The sequence below is a fragment of the Chamaea fasciata genome, unplaced genomic scaffold (assembly GCF_029207755.1).
Source record: "Chamaea fasciata isolate MVZ Bird 193981 ecotype frontalis unplaced genomic scaffold, bChaFas1.0.hap1 SCAF_14, whole genome shotgun sequence".
NCBI lineage: Eukaryota > Metazoa > Chordata > Aves > Passeriformes > Sylviidae > Chamaea > Chamaea fasciata.
In genome coordinates, this window is record NW_027094099.1 from 3,700,861 (window position 1) to 3,721,361 (window position 20,501).

Here is a 20,501-nt window from a genome sequence, read left to right on the forward strand (position 1 = left end):
CAGCCCGCAGCCGCCGGAGCGCAGAGGGCGACCCGCAGCGCCGGGGAGGGCCGGGAGCGGCGGAAGGCGGCGGGGAGCGGGGCGGGCCCCGGGGGAGGCGGGCCGGGGAGGCCGGGCCGCGCCGGGGGGAGGCGGGGCGGGGAGGCCGGGCCGCGCCGGGGGGAGCGGGAGCGGGCGCGGGGCCGCGGCGCGGGCGGGGCGGGGGAGGCCCCGCACCCGGCGCTCCGGCAGGTGGCACTGGCCGCCTCCCCCGCGCCCCCCCGAGCCGCGCCGCCGCGCTCAGTCCGCCGGCGCCGATGCTGCTGAGCGGAGCGGCCGGCTCGGAGCGCGGCGGCTGCAGCGGCGGGGCGGGGGCCGGCGGGGCCCCGCAGTGCGTGGGCACCATGGCCCGCTGGCTCCGCGAACACCTGGGCTTCCGCAGCGCCCGGCCCGCGCCGCCCGCGCCGCCCAAGCCCGACTACCGCGCCGGGCCGCTGCCTCAGCCGCCCCTGCCGCCCGGGGGCGCGGCCGAGCCGCTGGCCGCCGCCCAGCCCGACATCGTGGCGGCCTACCGGCTGCAGAAGGAGCGCGACTTCGAGGACCCCTACAGCGGCCAGCCGCCAGCCGCCGCCGCCCCCGACGGGCCCCGCTACGTCTCGCCCAAGCACCGGCTCATCAAGGTGGAGGCGGTGGACAAGGTGCCCGCCAGCCCCCCGCCGCCGCCGCCGGTGCCGGCCCCCTCCAGCTCGCCCCCGGCCGGCCCCGAACCGCCCGATGAGCCGCCGCAGGAGGTGAGTGACCGGACACGGGGCCCCGGTGCTCTCCCCGCGGTATCCCGCCACTTGCGATGCCGCGAGTGACCGCGCCGGATCCTCAGCCCTTGCCGTGAGGAGCAGGACCAGGACCCCAGGGACAGTGGTGCCTGAGCGCATCTGTCACGGAGATGCCCTCGGTGGTCCCGCCAGATTGTTGGCATCCGCAATGAGGAGCAGGGTTAGGATCCTCGAGCACCGAGGGGGGCCCACGGCCAGGCTCCACGGGGCTCCCGTGTCGCGTCTCCTCCCGCGCCCCGGCAGCACCGGCGTGCCGGGCACACATCAGCGGGAACGGGGACGGCCCCGGCTTCTCCTCCGGCTCCTGCGGGAGGGAGGTATGAACCCCAGCGGGAAGCGCGCTCGCAGAGGAGCACAGGACCCTCTGCGGTGCCCTCCGACGCTGGGGCCGGTGACCCCGGGCCTCCCACCGCTCCGAGCCTGGCGGATCTCCGTCTGCCCGCTTGCCCGGGCTGCCCGTGCCAGCGGCGGTGGCCGGACCCCCGGAGATGCCGTGCCGCTTTGTCAGGGAGCCTCAGCGCCTCTTTGTCTGCCGCCCCCCCACCCCGGCTTCGCCAGGGTTGAGAGCAGAGCTCCTGGCAAGGAGGCGAGAAACATCCCCGGGAAGAGGTAGGAGCTGGGCAAAAGCTCCCCGTGGGGGGACGGGCTCTGAATGGATGGCAGAGACCTGGTAGAGGATAAACCCAACGGGGGCTGCGGCCGTTGGTGCCGGGCCTCCCTCTTGCAGGAGAGGCTGATGCGGGGACTGCGTAAATAAAGGCAGGAGGGGGTAATTAGTGCCCGCTAGCGCTGCTGCCTGCAAGACGGGGCTTGTCAGGCGAACTCGACGGGATTGCAGATCTGGCTGGCGGAGGGAATCGTGGATACAGTCAGTGATGCCATCCGTGGTCCTGGCACTGCCGGGCGCCACAGTGAAATGAGTACCCGGAAAAATCTGCTAGAGAATGTTTAAAGCAGATAGAAAAACTTGTTGCTGGTGGATCGTGGGAAGTTGCCTGTACTGATTAATTGCTTTGGGGACGTTTCTGGAGCGGCCCAGCAGAGCTCCCCTTTTGAGCTGGGTAATCTGGCTGCTGCAGGCAGCAGAGGGGCATGAGGAGGGTGGCACTGGTAGTAGGGACCACAGGTGCCACCATGGTGCCGTGGTTTGCTGAGGCGGTCTGGATGGCTTTTGCTCTGGAACATGTGTTGCAGGATCAGAGCAGGAGCGTGTGGACTAAGGCTGTGATGTGCAAAGGGCCGAGCCAGAGCTGTGGGAAGCAGGGACTGCTGACAGGTACAGCCAGGCTTTTTGGGGATCCAGAGGCTGGGGAGAATCTGAGAAGTTTGGAGAAAAGTCAGAGGCTGGGATACATTTAGGGAAGCTGTGCTAACCAGCTATAGGCTGAAGAAGACCCTTCATCTTTCCCAGATAGGTGGTGATTAGATTACTGATAAATCTCCTGCATGCCACTGTAGGGAGGAGGCTTCTAATTCTTTAGGGCTCTGGTATGTGATGGACACAGAGCTCCAGAGCCTGGCAAAACCGGAGTTAAGGTAGGAATATTTGATAGTACTTGCAGCTGTAAATTAATACAGTTTTCCTGGAGGAGCCAGGGAGCATCCACCATGTGGAGCAACTCCATTGGGCTGAAAAGCCCTTTGCAGCTCTGATCTACTGGGCTGAGCAGTGAGAGGGTTCCCCAACTGCTCCAGCATCAGGGTGGCTCTTCCTGGAGGTGGTACAGGAGGATGGAAGTGCCTGCTGGGGAGTTACTTCTGCTTGTGACCCTTGCTGTGATGGCTGTCCTGGAACCGGGAAGGGATACTGGAGCTGGGCTGCAGCCTCTGCTCAGATGATGGTTGTGCAGGGCGCTCAGTGCTGTGGGCACGGTTCCCTACCTGCTGCAGGTACTGACACCGCAGACTCCTTGGGTTGTGGTGATACTGGAGATTAAAGGAGAAGTACAATTCTTTGTACAGACAAAGCTTCTGGAGCAGAGAGGGGTTTTGTTAATGATTGGTGGGAAAAATCACTCTAATAAAATGTGCAACCCTTACAAGTGGGGACATTTGGGATGGAGAGAAGTCGAAAGAGCAGTCACTGGTTCCTGATTGTGTGGTTTGGCCAAGTCCATGTGGTTTTTTGTGGCTGGGGGCTGACTACATTCCCTGGGCACCCTGTGCCTGCTGTAGCTGACGTGCCTGTTCTGGAGAATGGAACAAGCAGGAACGTCTTCCTGCCTGTGCTGCACGATGCTTTGCTGCTGTAGCATGAGCCGTCACATCTTTGCACTTTCTGTGGGCTCTGGAGCATCCTGTGGGAATGCATTAGAGTGAGCTCTGCGGTGGCTTGTGCTGCTTTCCAAACTCTGCTGGAAATGGTGTGGACAGTACAGGTCCTCCTCAGTCTGCTTGGTCTGCCAGGCCTTTCCCCACAGCAGTGGACTATGGACTGGCCCTGTGCAATTCATCTGAGCCAGGTAGATGCTCTGGAGATGTCTTCCCTGCTGCGTTTGGATGCAGCACAAGAAGCAACACCTCTGGGATGCAGTGGGGAGAGGTGTGATAAGGGACCTTCTGCTGCCTGCACCCAGGGCATGCTTGACAGTGGGCTTGGGGATCTGCCAGAGGACACCTTTGTCCTGTGTCCACCGGGACCAGTCGCTGCTGTTCTTGCTGGGAGTGCAGGGTCAGTGCCGCAGGGTGTGGGAACAGCCGGCCAGGAAGCTCTTGGGTGTGTGTCTTTCCTGTGAGAGCCTCCTTGAACTGAGTCATCTTACGCGATGCTGATGCTGTGCTGTCCATCCCGCGTGCCCTCCTCCTGTGCCTCGGGTGCAGCCCCAGGCTCCCTGCCTGGCCCAGCCGTCCCCTGTGGGCCATGGACCAGATCCTTCTTGGAGGGTCAGCGCTGTGTTTGCTTTTGGGTTTGGCTTCGGTGTCTGCCAAAAGCCAAGCTGCCAGATGTGTCAAACTGGAGGAATTTTGCACCTGACAGAGTTTGCTTGTTTTAACCAGTTTTCTGAGGAGACCCCAAATGCGCTTTATCTCCAGAGCGGGAAACTCGTTTTTAAGGTGGAGGATCTCCACAGGAATCCTCTGCAAACCTCTGTGTAGAGTGGAACATCTTGTTGTGGCAGAAGATGGTGGCAAGTCGAATGTTTCTGGGCAAGATGGGACAAAGAACCCCAGCTCTGCCGTAGGATTTTGGTGTCTGAACTGTGAATGCTCTTGAAGAGCTGTCATCTGTCACCTTCACTGGTGGGCAGCATAAAAGCTGTTTGACTGTGAGAACGCACTGACGATTTGGTTCTTTGCATTAATTTTGTTTTGGTTTTCTTTTTTTTTCCCCTTATTGGCATATATAATAGAACGAGACCAGCCTCAGTGCTTCAGCAGGGATCTGGGTGTGCATTGCTGTGGCGGACAAAGACGTGACAAACACTCCTGCTCAAGCAGGATGTGTGTCCAGGTGCCAGTAGTGCTTGGCTGCTCCCTGAAGGACTGGTCTGCACCAAGAGCTGCCCTGGGATGGTGGCTTTGCACGTCAGGCTTTTGCTTTTCACCCAGATTATTTCAAATCTAGCAAAGCTTGTGGTGCGTATAAGCAGGCGATGCCTCTGTAGCCGTGTGGTGGGATTGCCAGGCAGTGAGCAGTTCCCTCAGCAATGTGGAACATGAGCAAAGCGTGGAAATGCCTGGCCTTTGACCATCGTGGGGGGGGCTTAGGGCACACCTGGGAGCTGCCCTGCCAGTGGCTGTGGCCCCCTCCTGGTCTTGGGAGCAGCCATTTGTCCTGCAGCTGCTGCAGAGAGCCCTGCACGGCTCATAAAGTCCAGTACTCGGATTAGGAAATGTCAGAGATGCAGTTTCCTGGGAAACCGTAATACGGCCCCATGTGCAAGGGCATTAGGATGTGCCCAGTAACTGCATGATCCCTGCGGTTCCCCCCATTCCTGGCAATGGCTGGAGCCTCCAGCCCCTCAGTCTTGGGGCTTGAGGTACCATTCTCATGGGCGTGCTTGTGCATTCCGGGGTTGTGATGCTCCTGGAGGCAGTAGTTGCCTTCCCACCTTTTCTGTGGCTCTCTGCTGCAATAGCTAACCGTTTAAAAAACAAGTGGATTTATGTTCCCATCACCCTGCAGTTGGGAGACCTTGCTCCAATGAAGTGGCATCCTTGAGGCAGTGGAGAAGCAAACCAGCCTGGCAAACTCCCCCCGAATTCAAGGAGCTTGCCCCTCATCAGAGCCATTTGCTCCGGGTCCAAGCTGAACCCAGCAAACCACATCCTCTGCCAGCAGAGTCCATCTAATCTCTGCTGAGTGCCTCTGCAAACTTCTGCAGGCAAAATACCCAGTTTAGGGGTGTTGATGGAGACCTGTTAGGATTCCCCACCATCCTCTGCTTTCTAGACCTGGAAGCATCTGTGTGGGGGCCACTCTGTGAGCCTGCTGGAGCTTGTGTGTTCCTCCCTGGGAAGCCAGACCTAAACAGGAGGAAATATATTTGGAAATAAGGTTGGGCTTGATGATCTTGGAGGCCTTTTCCAACCTTAATGATTCTATGACAGTGACCACTGCATGCAGGGAATCCTCTCGGCGCTGTCTGAAGCTGCTGTGTGTGTATGGTGCAGAGGGAGGGTCCAGGACTGGCACCAGCAGCAAGATAGGTCTGTGCCTGTCTAGGAAATGTGGTTCATGGCAGGTCTGAATGTGGTCAGGTTGGGCTTGGGGCCTGAGGAACAGACAACTAACCCCAGTAGGGTCAGCAAACTGCATTTCACAGCTCCCCAGCATGCTTGGAGCCATGAGAGCTCTGCTAAGAGTTACCATTGGACATGGCACTGTCCATTCACCCACCTTGGCTGTTGAACTGGTGCGTTTATGTGTGTAGGGACGCTGCTGGCATGCCCATGCCTCCATTGTCTTGAGCACAAGTGTGAAGATGCTGTTGCTGTCACAGGGCTGTGCTCTGCAGATGTTGAGGTGCAGCAAGAGCCTCTGCAGCTTTCAAGGCAGGGGAGAGGCCATGGGATGTCCTGGCTGTTTGGAGCGGCTTCACTGAGATCTCGCAGGTGGGAAGCAGGTCCTGGTTGACCAAGCAGCTGTAAAAGTCACCAGCGAGTTTTGTTTCCCCTGAGGAATTTTGCCCTGGTGGTGGCAAGCAAAGGGCTGCGGACCCCTGGGCTCCGCACTGCTCCTTTGTGTCCCCAGTGCCTCACAGGCCCTGAGTGATGGATGCCACGTCACCCCTCAGATGACGGAGCTGAGAGCAGATTGCCTGTCTCCCTCTGCAAAGCCGGGGGCTGGCTTGCTCCCCCTTGCCTGGGGTGGACCCAGTACTCTGCCATCGTCTGTCCTCTGCCGCCTTGCTGAGGGGTGAGAGCATCTGCAACTCCCATGTCTGAGTCCTGTTCTACTCCTGTGGGGCAGCTGGGATGTGATCTGGGGATGAGCAGCTACTTGCTCGTGGACCTGGCTTGAAGAGCTGACCCAGTTCCCCATGCATTGGCTGCCCATGGAGCTGGGACATTTAGGAAGGAGGTGGAAAGCCGTGTGCCTCATGTAGCTCACAGGGATGCCAAGTATTGGGACTGCATGGAGGTGTTTACAGTTCCAGTTCCTGTTCCCTTTTCCTGCAGCGTTTTCTGTCACAGGCTATTGTTGGACATTTTGCGCAGGAAGGAGGGAGAAATCTTTTGTTTTAAGCTGATTATTGGAGCTGCAGAGGAATGTGTGAGTAGCCGTGGTCTCCGTGGCTGGCCAGAAGCAGGGGCAGCATAGTGGTGAGGATGGAGCCTGGCACTAGGTAGGATTAGGCAGCTGCTACACCATGCTTGGGACGTTTGATCCTTGCTGTGGGACATCTGCATAGCCCATTTTGTGGTAGCAAATCCCCCCAGGCCAGGGGTTTGCATCCTGGTAGGTGACCAGACCCTGCTAAGGTGCTTGGGTACACTTGGTGGCTACTGGAAATACTGCCTGGCCCCACTTTGAGAGCAGGCTTTGGGGCTGGAGGTGGGATGTACAGCTCCCGGCTTCTTGGGGGCTGCAGTGTCATCTGATGGAGTGCTCTGACTGGGAAGCTGCTGAGATGCTAGAGCAGGCACGTGGCTCCAGTGCTGGAGGGGATTGAGCTCTGGGACATGCCCCATATCCTACTGTAGGGTCCTCTCCTTTTCACTCGTAAGTGCAAATTTCAGGAATTTAGTGCTGACCCTGTGACATGGCACTTGAGAAGCTCCTGGTTGTGCTTCCTGAAGGAAGGTTTTATCTTGTCTTTCTTAACTTAGGATGTGTCTGGGGATGCGGTGGAGACCTGGGAAGGAGTGGAAAGGAAGCCATAGGCTATTCATAGCCCTTTTGTTAGAAAAACTCTTCAAATGACTACACAGGAGCTCTGAAAAATAACCAGTGAGTTCCTAGTTGTGCCAGTGCGTGCTGACACCCCTATTCTGGGATCTGTGCCCCTTCTCCACCTTGGGAAAGGAAATCTAGCTGTGTGCAGGAGAGCATCTGTGTGCCATGGAGAGGGACACACTGCTGGCAGCCCTGCACCACGGTGGGGACCTGGCCAGGGCATGTGTGTGATTGCTGGCAGTTGGGGCCTGATGGTGAGGGAGGGGCAGGGCTGCCTTCTGCTCTGCTTGGCTCCATCTCAGCTTTCAGGACAAAGGCTGCAGCATTTCCACGGCCGAGTGCTGGTGCCTGGAAAGCTGTCAGCTGCCTTGCAGGGCTCTGCACGGCTGCCATGATGTGGGTTTGGGTTCTCAGTGGCCACTCTGGCTGTTGCTGGAGGATCTTATGGTGAGCTCTGCCTTCCACCTCCCAATAACAGCAGAGAGTGCCTTAACCCTTTTCCCATTCTTCCCCTCTTCCAGCTGGCTGTCCTGGAGGACTACGCAGATCCCTTTGATGCGGCACAGGTGGCAGGTAGCCAGGCAGGGATGGAGAAGGTGATGGAGAATGACGGATATATGGAGCCTTATGAAGCCCAAAAGATGATGGCTGGTAAGGTGGAAGGTGCACACGAAGGCCACTCTGTACACCTCTGGTCCCTGAGTTTAGTAGCCACTGTCCTCTGTTCCTTGCAGCCTGCGTCAGCATCGGCTCCCCCACAGAAGGCAAACCTGAGTGATGGTTGTGGTGGGGGACAGCCATTTTGCAGGCAAATTTTCCCAGCTTTATCCTTGTGCACTGGGTTTGCAAGAGTGTGCAAGGACTTTCTGAGCACTGTGGGCACATCTCTCCCTGCGATGCTGTCCCCCAGGACCCCAGTTGCCAGGCTGAGCCAGGAGAGACCTGACATTCCATGCATCTGGCTTAAAACTAAGATGGATGTGGGAGCTATTTAATGCAGTTAGGACCGGGCCAGACCCTGCTGTGTCTGCTGCAGCAGCAGGGTCCCCAGCGAGCCTGTCCAGGGCTGGAAAGCTGGCGAGCTGGGAGCATGTGCTCCTGAAGGAAGTGTTCAGGGTCACCATGCTGGCTCTGGCTTTGGCTCTGCTTTGCAGCTCTGTGGTTTTCCTGCAGCAAGTTGTTTCTGGAAAGCTCATGGCTTTTTGAAGTAGACCATTATATTTCTTGGAAAAACCAGCAAGCAATGGAGAGGCTGCTTGTGCCTGTGGGAGAGACTTTGTTTTGCTTGAGGGAAGGGCGTTTTGTTAAACCAACCACTCAGGGTGTCCAGGGGACAAATCCAGCCTCACTGCTTGCAGGAAATCAGGCTCAGGGTACTCTGTCCCCATGGACCCCACTTTGCCAGGCTGCCCAGGAGTGGGGGTGTGGTACCATGGGGATCTTGGTGCTGCCAAGCAGCTCTCCTGCTTCTGGCACCTGCTCGCTATCTCCTGTTCTGCTGATGCTCCCTTCCCCATTTCACCCACGGGTGACATTGAGCCCTGTCATCTAGCACAGTGCTGGGGACCGTGGCTGTGTTGGGCAGAAGGCTCATGGTCTTTTCCCTCTTCTCTGGATAGAGATCCGCCAGAAGGGTTTACGGGAGGCTCCCGCCCGGCCGCTGCACCTCTACGACACTCCTTATGAACCTGTGCTGGACATGGACAGTGACTGCCCAGCTTGCCCCAGGCCCAGGGAGTCCCGGCTGCCTGAGGATGATGAGCGGCCCCCGGAGGAATATGACCAGCCCTGGGAATGGAAGAAGGAGAGAATCTCCAAAGCCTTTGCAGGTGAGTGATGGGAGCAGCCATAGAGCAAACAACACTTTCTGTGAAGCTGGATTTTTGGGGTTCCTTCATCCTCTGCGGGTCAATAATGTTGGTCTCTGCATTTCCATAGCTGAAGGAGTGCTTGTGCTCTTGCAGAAGTTGTTTGAGCAGGGAGCCAGGCTGGATAGAGCGACGGATAGAGCTGCCTTGGTAACCTGTCCAACACCTGTCTCCCATTGCCTCTTCCATGCTCCGAAGAGCCTCTGGCGCAAATTAACACCCTCAACCTTGCCTTGCAGGGGAGGTGCAACCCTGAGCTCAAGCAGATCTCTCCTTCCTCAGGGCAGGGGAATACCCAAGGAGCCTTCGTCCAGGCTTCATCCGGCCCCCCTGACCTATTTATCTGTGCTGTGGGATCAATTGTGTTTGTGTTTGGTAATGAGGAAATCCATGCTGTGCATTAGCGCTGGCTCCTTGCCGGTGCTGGCTAATTGCTATGCTCTTATCTAGGATGCATTTTAATTGCAGCATTGTGTGTCTGCTGCAGCTGCTGCTGAGGGTGCTCAGGCTGGTGGCACTGTGTGGAGATGATGGCAGAGAGAGATGTGGAAATTTGGGGTTGGGGAGTGGTTCACCTTTTGGGTTTGGACACTGCAAGCTGGAGGTATGTGTGCTGGGCTCAGTGCCATAGTGCCTGCTTGTGCTTGAGGCTACCAGGTCCCACAGCACCCTGTGCCGAGGATTTGGCGTGTTGGGCTCCATCATGGAACGCCATGCACTGCTGGGCTGGGTTTGTGCTGAAGTGTCCGTGCTCTGGGTGGATATTCCTGGCTGGAGATAGTGTTCCCAGGTCTGGCTCACATGTAGATGCATGTGGGTGCTGCCCAGGGTGCTTCATGCTTGCTCTGAGTCCCAAAGGAGTCAGGTTGCTGTTCCCTGTGCCATGCTGGAACCTGCTGCCTGTTTTTTTCTGAAGCCAGAGCAGATCCTGCTGTTCCTCGTGCACTGTGTTTTCTCTCCAGTGATGCCAAAATATGTCTGCTGGCCTGTTCTCCTATCTGGGGGTCCATGGGACCCCTGCTGATGGGCAGCTGCTACTGGGACAAGGCTGCAACCCACTGGTGCCTGGCAGGGCAATGTGGACCCTGTGGGTTGCTGGGAGGTACCTAGGGCAAGACGGATGCACAGGCAGGACAGATGGCAATGGGATCCTTGTCCAAAACCCCTAGACAGACAAATACGTGGAACGCCCAGACAGACAAATATGTGGAATAGGGTGATAGCAGGCTCTCCCAGACCCCAGAGAGGGTTGGCTGGAAAAACTGACGGAGGAGCAGGGTCTCTCCATTGGGAATGTGCCCCACTTCAGGCCTGTCCCTACTTGGTACTGCGGAGGGGATGATATGGCCAAGCTGGTGTAGGGCTCCCGGGAATTTAGTCCTCAGGTCTTTCCCCCCACAGCTGCTCTCCTTCTCTGTGGGCCTCTGGTGTTGCTGATGGTTTTTTCTAAACCCTTTCTTTCTCTCTCTTTCTCTCTCTTTCCCACACCCTCCCCACCCCTCATCCAGTCGAAATCAAGGTCATTAAAGACCTGCCATGGCCCCCGCCGGTGGGACAGCTGGACAGCAGTGAAAGCCCCCTGGATGGGGAGGCTGGTGCCCCCGTCCCTCTGCAGCACAGCTACGAAGACGCCAATGGTGGGTCTTGCGTGACAGCGGCGTGTCCGGGGGGGCTGCAGCTGATGCTTGCTGTGACTCTGGACCGCTGTGATGCCTCGGGGCTTACCCTGGGCAGTGCCAGACACGACCCTCCTCCTCTGCTCTCCCCCAGCTCCTCCTGGCCCCTTCAATTGTCATGTGCTGGACCCCAGGTGTTTTTCCTGCTGCACCTTCCTGCTGCAAAGAGGCACAAGCTCTTTGGTGCCTCTTTGCTCCAAGCAGCAGAGCTGCTCTGGGGGATTATTCCATGGCATGGCAGAGTCATTACTGTCCCTTTTGTTCTCTCCTCTTTGCCTCCAAATTTCCTACATTTTATGGCTGCTTTTAAGATCTTCTCAACAACTGCACTGAGTGTTTAGCTGATGTTTTCTTTCGACTTTTAATGCCCAGGTCCCTTACAAGTGTGTTAGCAGCTAATTCAGATCCCAGTGCTGAAGTTGGGGCTGTTTTTTCCCTTCATCATTTAGTTTCCTCTGCTGTTTTATTACCTTGCTGCTTAGTGTCAGGAGGTCCCTGTGGATTCTCCACTCTTGCTTTCACTATCATGAGCAGCCAAATCTCCCAGGTACACTTTGTCATCTCCGTTTTGCCTTATTGTGAAGCCTTTTTTTGTGTGTGCTGAGCACTGAGCCCCTGGGTAAATCCCCTTTGGATGCTGCTGGCAGTCTCACTTATGAAGGCCAAACATTGCTGCTTCTCTTTTAACCATTTATTAGTATTTTAAGGACCTTGCTCTTATGCTGTGGTGAATTAGGATTTTGCCAAGAGCATTAGGTGGGGAGAGTTTGTGGAAAGCCATGACTGGATTGTTACCAGTGGGGAACTGGGATGTGAGCTGTGCCTTTTCCTGTGTAGCAGCATGCCGTGCTTTCCTGTGTGTCACTAATGCTGTCCAGGTGGGCACTGCAATGTGCCAGGTGCAGATGTCTGATTTCCTTATCTGCAGTTACCCAGATCCCTGCAGAGCTTCATAGGATAAAGCCAGTGTGGCCTTTGCTGCCTCCTGGGTGGGCTTCAGCACAGGCTGCAGGTGATGCTTTATTTTGGTGCTGATGGTGGGGGCACTCGAGAGCTGCCCTGCCAGGGCTTTGTTGGATATTTCCCAAATCCGTAGGGATGCTGCACGCTGAGATCAGTCCTGAAGAAGAAAGGTCTTGGCAGGTGGGAACTTTCTGATCTCTTCTTGCAATGAATGCAGGTGTCAAGAAAAATTAATCTCTTTGTTATGCAGCCTCTTTTTTTCCCTCCCATCATTTTTTATTCTCACATTCGCTTTGACATGCATCCTGCTCCTGGTGAACACATCAGTTCGTCATTTTTCTTGGTTTAAGCAACACAGAGTCTCTTTTTTTTCTCCTCTGACTTGCCTTTTTTTGTTGTGTTAAGTTTATCCTGCCAGAGTTTTGTCTCATTTTCTATTTCCCTTCTCTGGGGGTGACCTGAGTGTCTTGAAGGATGTCTTCTTCCTCCTAAGGGCTTGTCTTTAATATCCTGTTTAATCATGCACATGCTTCTGTCTCCTTCTGACAGGTGCAATGCATTTCTTTTGGGCCTGTAACGCAATGACTTTGTGCCGCCAGCAAACACTTGGGCTGTTTGATTGTCTGGCTTTTTAACGATTGCCCCAATTTTTTAAGGTGATGAGTTGAAATTGAAGCCTGTGTGTGATGTGGAAGGGTGAGCATGGTTGGTGAAAAGCCAGAGTGCTGCAGAAGCAGGGCTTGTCAAGCCATAATGCCAGGCACCTTCTCCTTGAGCTGTGCCCAGGGTGGTTTATGCCTCTGCAGAGGATTTTGGCTGCGTTTGCTTTTGGCTGCCTTCCCCTCCTTGCAGTGCTGGGGGGACTGCATAGGGCCTGGACAAGATGCCACTCAAACAGCTGCCTTAGAGGATGCCCTGCTAGAGAGGAAAACATCCTTCTGGCTATTTTTTGCCTCCCCCTCCAGCAGCCAGGAAGCATGGAGAGCTGTCCTGTCTGCGGCATTCCAGTAGTCCTAGCGCATTTCTGGGCTCAGCCACCTCCGGGGTGACGGTGCTGCCACGGTGTCAGCCCCTGGCAGCCCCAAACCGTGGCAGCTCTGCCTGATCAATAAGTAATTTGTGCAAGGGGTTTGGCACTACAGGGAGCAATAATGAACTCTTGGGAAGAAGGAGAAACGATATTGTTAATGTTGAAATCATCCTGCCTGGAAATAACAGGCAGTGGGAGCCCAGGTCCCTGGGGCATGGCTCAGTCAATCCCTCCCGCTTATGGCCGTGGCTGGGCTAGTGACAGGCAGGTGGCAGTATCAGAGAGGTACCTGGAGTCAAAATATCCTCTTCCAACCTCAGGGAATTGTTTTTTCACCCCACGTTTATTTGTGCCAGCAGAAATGTGTCCATAGGTTCCAAACTGGACTGCTTCCATTAGCTCCATCTATCCCCTCTTCTTTTTTTTTTTTTTTTAATTTAATTTTTTCTTCTGAGATTGGGGAACCTCATCTTGCTGCATCTCACTTAACTCTGTACCACAGCCACTGAATCTATTTTTGCATTAGCAAAACCTCCGGAGCTTTTGAAACCTCCCTGGAAACGTCTTCCATGGGCTCAGCTACTGGCTCCAGGCCTGGCGAGGTGGGGACCCGGCCTGGGCTCTGCAGCGAGCAGCAGCCCAAGAGCTGCCCTGCCCTTGCCTTGACCAGGGGCATGGGGCAGTGTGAGGTGTCCTAGTGTGATGTAAGTGGCTCTGGCTCTTCCTCCCAGACAAAGTGAGGATCCCAGCCTGTGATGCGTGTCTGTCTCGCAGGTCCATCGGAGGGGCTGGGGTACAGCCGCACCTCGCCCTGCAGGGAGGAGAAGGCCAAGGCTGTCCTCAGGCATGGCTCCAGCAGCCTCAAGAGCGCAAAGACCCTGACCACTGAGCCTGGCCCCTTCGTCGGGGAGAGGATTGACCCTGCCCTGCCCCTGGAGAGCCAGTGGTGAGTTCTGCCTGCCCAGAGTGGCTGCCCAACCCTTTCACCTGCACTGGGGAGCCCTGTGGCCACACCACGAGGAGCCCTGGGGCAGACTTACTTCTTCCTTTCTTCCTCGGCTCCACATTTCAGCCTGTTTGCCCCTGCCCCTTGTCTCCCATCCCCTGTGGTGCTACCCCCTTCCCTCTCCCTGAATGTGGCTGCAGTCCCTGGGGAGGTCCCAGGGCAGACCCGCTCCCGTGGTGCCTGCCCTGTGCCCAGCACAGCCATTCCCTCTCCTCCTCCAGCTGGTACCACGGGGCCATCAGCCGGACGGACGCGGAGACGCTGCTGAGGCTGTGCAAGGAGGCCAGTTACCTCGTGCGCAACAGCGAGACCAGCAAGAACGACTTCTCCCTCTCCTTGAAGTGAGTGAGGGCTGGGGGGTTGTGCACCCATGGCAGAGGTGACCGGGTGTCTTAGGTGGGGGCCCCAAATGAATTGTGCCCATGCTAATTGGCTAATGAGATGACCACGAGTGGGCAGAAATGGCTGCAGTATGAAGTCCACACTTTTCTGTGGTGTGGCACAGGGTTTTGGTTTGGTGTCTGGCAAAAACATCTCTCAGGAAGGTCTGGAGGCCCACTGCTCTTCCTTGGCAGTGCTAATAATCCCTCAGATCAGATGATGTGCCTCACTTGTCAGTCAGATGTGTCTAGTTACAGCTTCCAGCTCTGTCTTTGTTCCCCCTTTTTTTGTAGCTTAGTTTCATGGGAAAAGAAAGTTTTTTATGAGCCCATTGTTGATGGAAATGTGGGTACCCATCCTTAACTCCCCAGCCCGCAGATCCATTGCACAGCTGTAGAGAGGGTTTTACCCTGCTCTGGTTTGCCACTAGGGAAACCTCATCCCCACACAGCATAGCTTGGTTTCTGCTTGGGTTTTGCTTGGTTTTTTGGGGAATCTTTACATGCTTCCTAAGTATTCCAGATTCCCTGAATGCCAAAATCGCATGAAGCATCTCTGCATATGTCCTGACGGGGGGAACTGCCCACAGCTCCTCATCCAGCTCTTTCCTGGCTCTTGGGGCAGCATGAATCCACAAAATCGAAGCTGTTACTGTCTGAAGATGATGATGGATGAGCAAATACCTTCTTGCTCTTCTGCTGGACAACTATATTAGCTCTGTTCCTGCCAGATGGGAAACAAGTATTCATTGAGCACTTCAGCTATCTCTGCCCAACAACAGGACCCACAACCCTAGGCTTTTCTCAGTATACTTTGAATTTCCCCAGTGGTCTCTCTACCTGCATTGCTCCCCAGGGGTTTCAGCCTCTCTGTTTATTTCCCAGCGGCACAATTGTGAATTAGATTTCCCCGTCTTTCAACTTTTTTTTCATTTTTTGTGTTGCCTTCAGCACCAAACCAGGGCAGGAGCTCCACTGAAAATACACTTTCTTCTGCATTTAGAGCTTTCAGATCAGCCAACAAACCCTTCTGGAAGAGCTCCCTCCTTTCCCTTTTTTTGTCAGAATTTTTACTGATGTTTTAATTTTCTGTGGTTTTTCCTTGCCCTGGCTTGTGAGCCATTTTGGAGCCATAGCTTCTTCTGGTTGGTGAGCTGCATTTGAAGCTGTGAGCAGTATCCCACCTTCCCCAGCCCATCAAGGAGAGAGTTTGTGGAGAACCTACAGCACCAGGCGCAGGATTTTTACTCCACTGCCTTTCTCTGTAGAGCCTGTTCAAGGAAGATCCCCTGGGATGCTTTTTATATAGCTGATAGCTGTAAGCTGGCTGTCTGCAGCTCTGTTATTTTTTTTTTTTAATTCTTTTTTATTTTTTTCCTTGAGGAAAGAGGCACAGCCAAGGAGATGGTCTGAAAAGCGTTCCAATGCTGACCTAAAGTTCTTTGGTGTTGCTTTACAGGAAAATATGCACAAGAGAGAGCAGCCAGGAGCAGGTCAGGTAGCTGGAAGGATTTAACCCTGCCGTGACAGTCCTGGCTGGTCCAGGCTAGGCAGCACCATGCTGCCTGTCAGGGTCATGTCATTGCCTCAGATGCTTGGAGAGTGTGTCCCTCCCGGCTTGTACCTCCACGAGAGTGGCTGAGGCCACACTGCAAAGCTTTGTGTCCTTCCTCGTGCCTGCAAAGGTGCTCAGCGGGAGCAGCAGCCGCCTCTTGTCCTGCCCGCTGGTGTTGGGAGCCTGTTCGCTCCCTCATCTCTCCAGGGGTGTGATCCCATCACATCCCTGAGCTTGTAACAAAGACCTGTGGAGCAGTTTGGGCAAAACACAACCGGTATCATCTCTCCGTGGTTCTGTGTGGCAGTGCTCTGGTTCATTGCCACTGGGACACAAGAACATGGCCAAGCTATTGCTTTTCCTCAGCCCAAGTTGGGGGCCTGTGGCTGTCTCCCAGGACAGCTGGCTCCTTGCTTCTGTCTCTAAATGGATTGCAAACCTATTCTGCTAATGCAGCTGGGCTGTCCATTATGGCCCGTCTCCAGCTGGGGGGATGGGGCCGGGGCCGGGCTGTGCAGCACTAGAAGCGGCTCAGCATCACTGATGAGGTCCTGTCTGCTTTTAAGTCATCAATATTTTGCCATAATGTGCAATCCAGACGCTGCAGACAGGCTGCGGCTCTCCTCAGAGACGCAAATTAATAGCAACAGGGCCGTTAGTCCATCACTTGGAATCAGCGTTTGTGGCAGGATCTGCCTGCGCAGCTTGGCGTGGCTTGGTGCCTGTGCTGTGCCGGGAAATGGTCTTGCTACGCTGAGCGGGTTTTATGGAGCCTGCAGCAGTGGCATGGGGAGAGGGGGAAGGAGAAAATCCTTTGGCTGTGTGCCAAAGGAGAAAAACCTGATTTGCCACGGTGAGGCTGGAGATCTGGGAGCTGAAGTCCGGGGAGCTGAGGGGCTCCTGTGAGAGCCGGAGCAGTTGCAAAAGGGGCTTTGTCACATGCAAGGAGCAAAAGCCACAACCCCTCTGTGACCCTACCGCAAGTGCCCCTCCTGCTCTTGCCCAGGTGATGCCTTCCGTACCCACATACACCCTGGATGGGCCCTACACGCCCCACTGCGTGGCCGTGCTCCCCAAGGGGACACAGTGCAGCATGGTTGGTCACGTCCCTCCTTTGCTCTGTGGGCTTTGCTGGAGGCTGCCAGGAGCAGGATGGTGCAGGCAGGGCCATGGCTGCAGACAGAAGCCAGCAGTGTCCCCCTCAGCTGCAGGGGCAGGCCGGTGTCAGGGGGTCAGGAGATGAGGGGAGGCTGGGACCAACTGTACCCCCTAACCCTGCCTTGATCTGTCCTTGCAGGAGCAGCCAGGGCTTCATGCACATGAAACTGTCCCGGACGCAGGAGAACAAGTACGTGCTGGGTCAGCACAGCCCGCCCTTTGACAGCGTGCCAGAGATCATCCATCACTACGCCAGCCGCAAGCTGCCCATCAAGGGGGCTGAGCACATGTCCTTGCTTTACCCGGTGGCTATCCGTACCCTATAGGAATCACCCCCACGAGCCAGGCTCAAGGCTGGGTGCACCCAAAACTGGCCCATCCACAGGGCTGAGCGCCGCCGTGCCAAGGGTGGGCTCCAGACCGTCAGCCCATGAGCAGCTCACCGGGCACAGCCAGTGCTGTTGGGGATTGCTGCAGCCAGGCCCCTCGTCCTGCTCTCCCAGGGGCTCCCGTGGTTTGCGTGCTGGCATGGCACTGGAAGGACCCCCTGTGTGAGGAGCTGAGTGGGGCTCGCTGGCTGTCCACACCTCCACACCTGCCTCCTTGGCAGAGCTTTGGATGCCAGGACTGGAGCTGGGACCTTGGAGAGTCCAGGGAGGGGGGCAGTGTGTGCAAGTACGGGGATAAATCATCTGGTAGCAGGCCTGAGGTACCTCCATGAGGGGGCCTAGCTCTGCCCATGAGAGACAAAAGAGCTGTGCCCGCAGGCAAGGAGGCTGGCAGGCATGAGCAGGACCTGCCTGGGGCCAGCAAGGCATGCAGGGTGTGAGGCAGGCTGCCCTCACCTGCACCGGTGCTCAGTACTCACTGCCATCCTTTGCCAAACAGAAACAGTGACCAGCCTTGGCTATGTGTGCAGCACCACTGCCTAATAAAGCGGTGCATGGTTGTCTCCTGCTTCATGGCACTCTGTGCCCACACGCCACCACGAGCGGGGGTCCGTGGAGCAAAACAGTGAAAAAGGAAATTTTGTTATACAAAAGCTTTAAGGGAATTGATTTTCCCTGCGCCGTTGCTTACAGTGGGATTGGCGTGCCCTCCAGCCAGTGCACTCCTCTGAGCCATGGGACAAAGAATGCTGGTGGTCATGTCCTTGCCGTGTCTTTGAGACCCTTTGTGGGCAGTGATGAGCTGATTTTGGAGTTGCCTGTTACTCCCCGTAGAAGAGGGTGCTCTTTGGGATCTTTTTCCATCTTGTCTTCCTTCACCTCCCATGAATCTTAGGCAAAGTCCCTGAATTTCACAGGGCTCCTGATATCCTCTGAGAATTTACTGGCTCCAGTCCTGTTGTTTGTCTTCCTGACACCTTGTCTTTGGCCCAGCTTGCTCCTCTTTTTTTTTTTTGGCTGAACATCTCTCTGGTGCTCTGTATTGTTTCATACATACCTTGCCTTTTAACTTTATTTCTGGTGTTGCTCCTATACCCATGCACATACATTTCTTCTATCCATGCTTCAGCCTAAGCTCCATCCTGCTGTTACTCCTCAGCAGCCCATTCCCTTTTCCCTCTGCTCTCTGGGTGGGGATGACAGCAGCAAATTCACTGCTGGACCAGCAAAACCTTTCCTGTTAGTGGAGCAAAGCCCTTGGGCATTGGTGGGATGAGTTAGCAGTGCCTTGATGAAGGCTTTGTGAAGAAGCATCATCCTCCCCTCTGCCTGTTGCCAAGAAGAAGCTGTCCCTGCTGGTTGCTGGAGAGGACTGAGCTGATTGATGGGACTGCGGGGACTTGAGGGGGTGAGTGCTGCAGCCACTGCAGGAGCCCTGCTCTGCCCTCCGTGGCTTTGGGGTTTTCCAGACTCGATCTTAGCCGAGGAATGGCTGTCCTGGCTGCCCTGCAGTTTTGAGCTGCTGTGGGGGCCACGGGGCATGGCCAGTGTGGTCTGTGAATGCGCCCCGTGACTGGGAGCCTTCGGAAGTGTGGTGAGTTGCTCCAGGATGCCTCAGCCTCTGCCGCTCCTTAAAAGGCAGCAGATTGAGCTGGTCGGTATCTCCTTACAGCCCACTTGGCTGCTGGCAGCTCTGGCTGCCTCTCTCCATCCCAGGGAGGCAATTTGTCCCGTGGGGGTGGAGATGACTCCAGTGGGAGGGTTTTTCTCCCAGAGCCTGCAGAAGGGCTGGACATGCAGAAATCTGCAGCGATGCTGCTGGGTATCCTTTTTGAACTTAGAAGGTTTCAAGTGCCACTTAGCAGCCCTGCTGTGCCCTGATGGCTCCAGTGAACAGCTCATCATGGGGGATCCTCTGCCTTCTTGGAGGCTGTGGATGGGAAAGAGGCTTCTTGTGTCTGTGCAGCTCCCCACACAGTGTGGGGCTGTTTTCTTGAAGAGCTCTGGCAGGGAGCAAACTGCCTGGGAGCCAGTGCTGGCTATGCAGCCTTGTGGTAAAATCCTACTCAAGCAGCCTGGCTCCATCTCGGGTGCATTCCTGCTGAGCACAGGGATGAGAGGAATGAAACCTGTGTGCATTGCACCAGTGCCCCAGAACCAGTCATGGACCAGCAGGACTGCCCTGCAGCTGCGCTGTGTGTCCAAGTGCTTCAGCAAAGTGGCTCTTTGCCACTTCTGATCGTTGCTATGGGAATGACATCCCTCCTGAGCCCTTCCTTCTCCAGGCTAAAGAAGTGAAACTCCCTTGTTCTGCCCCCGACCATCCCCAGCAGGATTCTCTTGACTCTCTTTCTCTCTTCATGTACTTGGAAACAGTATCCAGGTGTGGTCTCACCAATGCCAAATAAAGGGAAATAACCCCTTCCTTTGTCCTGACCACCAAAAATACATGACTCCAGTTCTAGCATCCTCAGTGGTGGGAGGTGAACAGCTCCCCAGAAAATCCGAACAGAGTTTCTCTTGAAAGGGTGTTTCAGTGCTGCCTTGCCATCCTGTGACTGAAGTGAGCATTGTTTGGGAACGGAGTGGGTGAGGGCAGACATCGAGCAGGGCTAGAGAGGTGACAGGGATCCCCATTGATGAGGATGCTAATCCCCAGGAGGGACAAGAGCATGAACAACCTTATGTGGCTTCAAGGTTAACCCTGTTGGGAGCAGAAAGTTAGACCAAAGACCTTTGTAATAGTTCCTAATCCTCTCGTCCCAGCAATCCCCCCATTCCTCCCAGCTGCCTGTGCTGTGTATCCCTCCTCCCGCTACTTGAAACAGCTCTGTCATTCATTGCCTGATCGCTAGTCCCTCAGTAAGCCCTCTATAATCGCTGGGCTGGTTTAGCATACTGCAGGTCCTGATAATGGAGCAAGGAAGTTTGTTTTGTAATTGGATTAGCACTGCTGGGAACAGCTCGTGCACGGTGTTGGGGCTGAGCTTGTGCGGCCCTGGCCTTGTGCCACTCTGCCTGGCTGTGGGTCAGCTTGGGGCTGTTAACCCTGCACAGGACTTTATTGACCAAAGTGATGCTCACAGGGCTGTCTCGCATGAAGACAGGCTGAAGGAATTCAGGCTGTTAAGCCTGGAGAGGACAAGACTCCAGGGAGACCTTAAAGCCCCTTCCAGTGCCTTCAGGGTCTCCAAGAGAGCTGGACAAGGGCCTGGAGTGACAGGACAAGGGAGAATGGTTTTGAACTGAAAGAGGGCAGGTTTAGATGAGATAAGAAGAAATTCTTAGCTGAGAGGGTGGTGAGGCCCTGGCACAGGTTGCCCA

General features: G+C 55.7%; 1 protein-coding gene across 2 annotated transcripts; it reads left to right on the forward strand.

Moving 5' to 3' along the window:
• The first annotated feature begins 325 nt into the window (after nt 1-325).
• On the forward strand, nt 326-19,623 carry SHF (Src homology 2 domain containing F). Of its 2 annotated transcripts, XM_066196294.1 has the most exons (7): nt 327-770; nt 7,674-7,803; nt 8,772-8,981; nt 10,529-10,657; nt 13,464-13,635; nt 13,917-14,036; nt 16,928-19,623. In XM_066196294.1, exons 1-7 carry the CDS (start codon nt 384-386, stop codon nt 17,112-17,114), a joined length of 1,335 nt encoding a protein of 444 aa, XP_066052391.1. In that variant the 5' UTR covers nt 327-383; the 3' UTR covers nt 17,115-19,623. The 2 variants fall into 2 exon arrangements, with proteins under 2 accessions (XP_066052392.1, XP_066052391.1); XM_066196295.1 differs by lacking the exon at nt 10,529-10,657 and having other exon boundaries at nt 326-770.
• The last annotated feature ends 878 nt before the right edge of the window (nt 19,624-20,501 follow it).

Excerpts from the sequence above, each read along its gene's own strand:
- SHF (XM_066196294.1), top strand. The coding sequence starts at position 384 with ATGGCCCGCTGGCTCCGCGAACACCTGGGCTTCCGCAGCGCCCGGCCC. Across the intron at positions 771-7,673 it reads CCGATGAGCCGCCGCAGGAG|CTGGCTGTCCTGGAGGACTA; the intron begins GTGAGTGACCGG and ends CCCCTCTTCCAG. Across the intron at positions 10,658-13,463 it reads CAGCTACGAAGACGCCAATG|GTCCATCGGAGGGGCTGGGG; the intron begins GTGGGTCTTGCG and ends TCTGTCTCGCAG.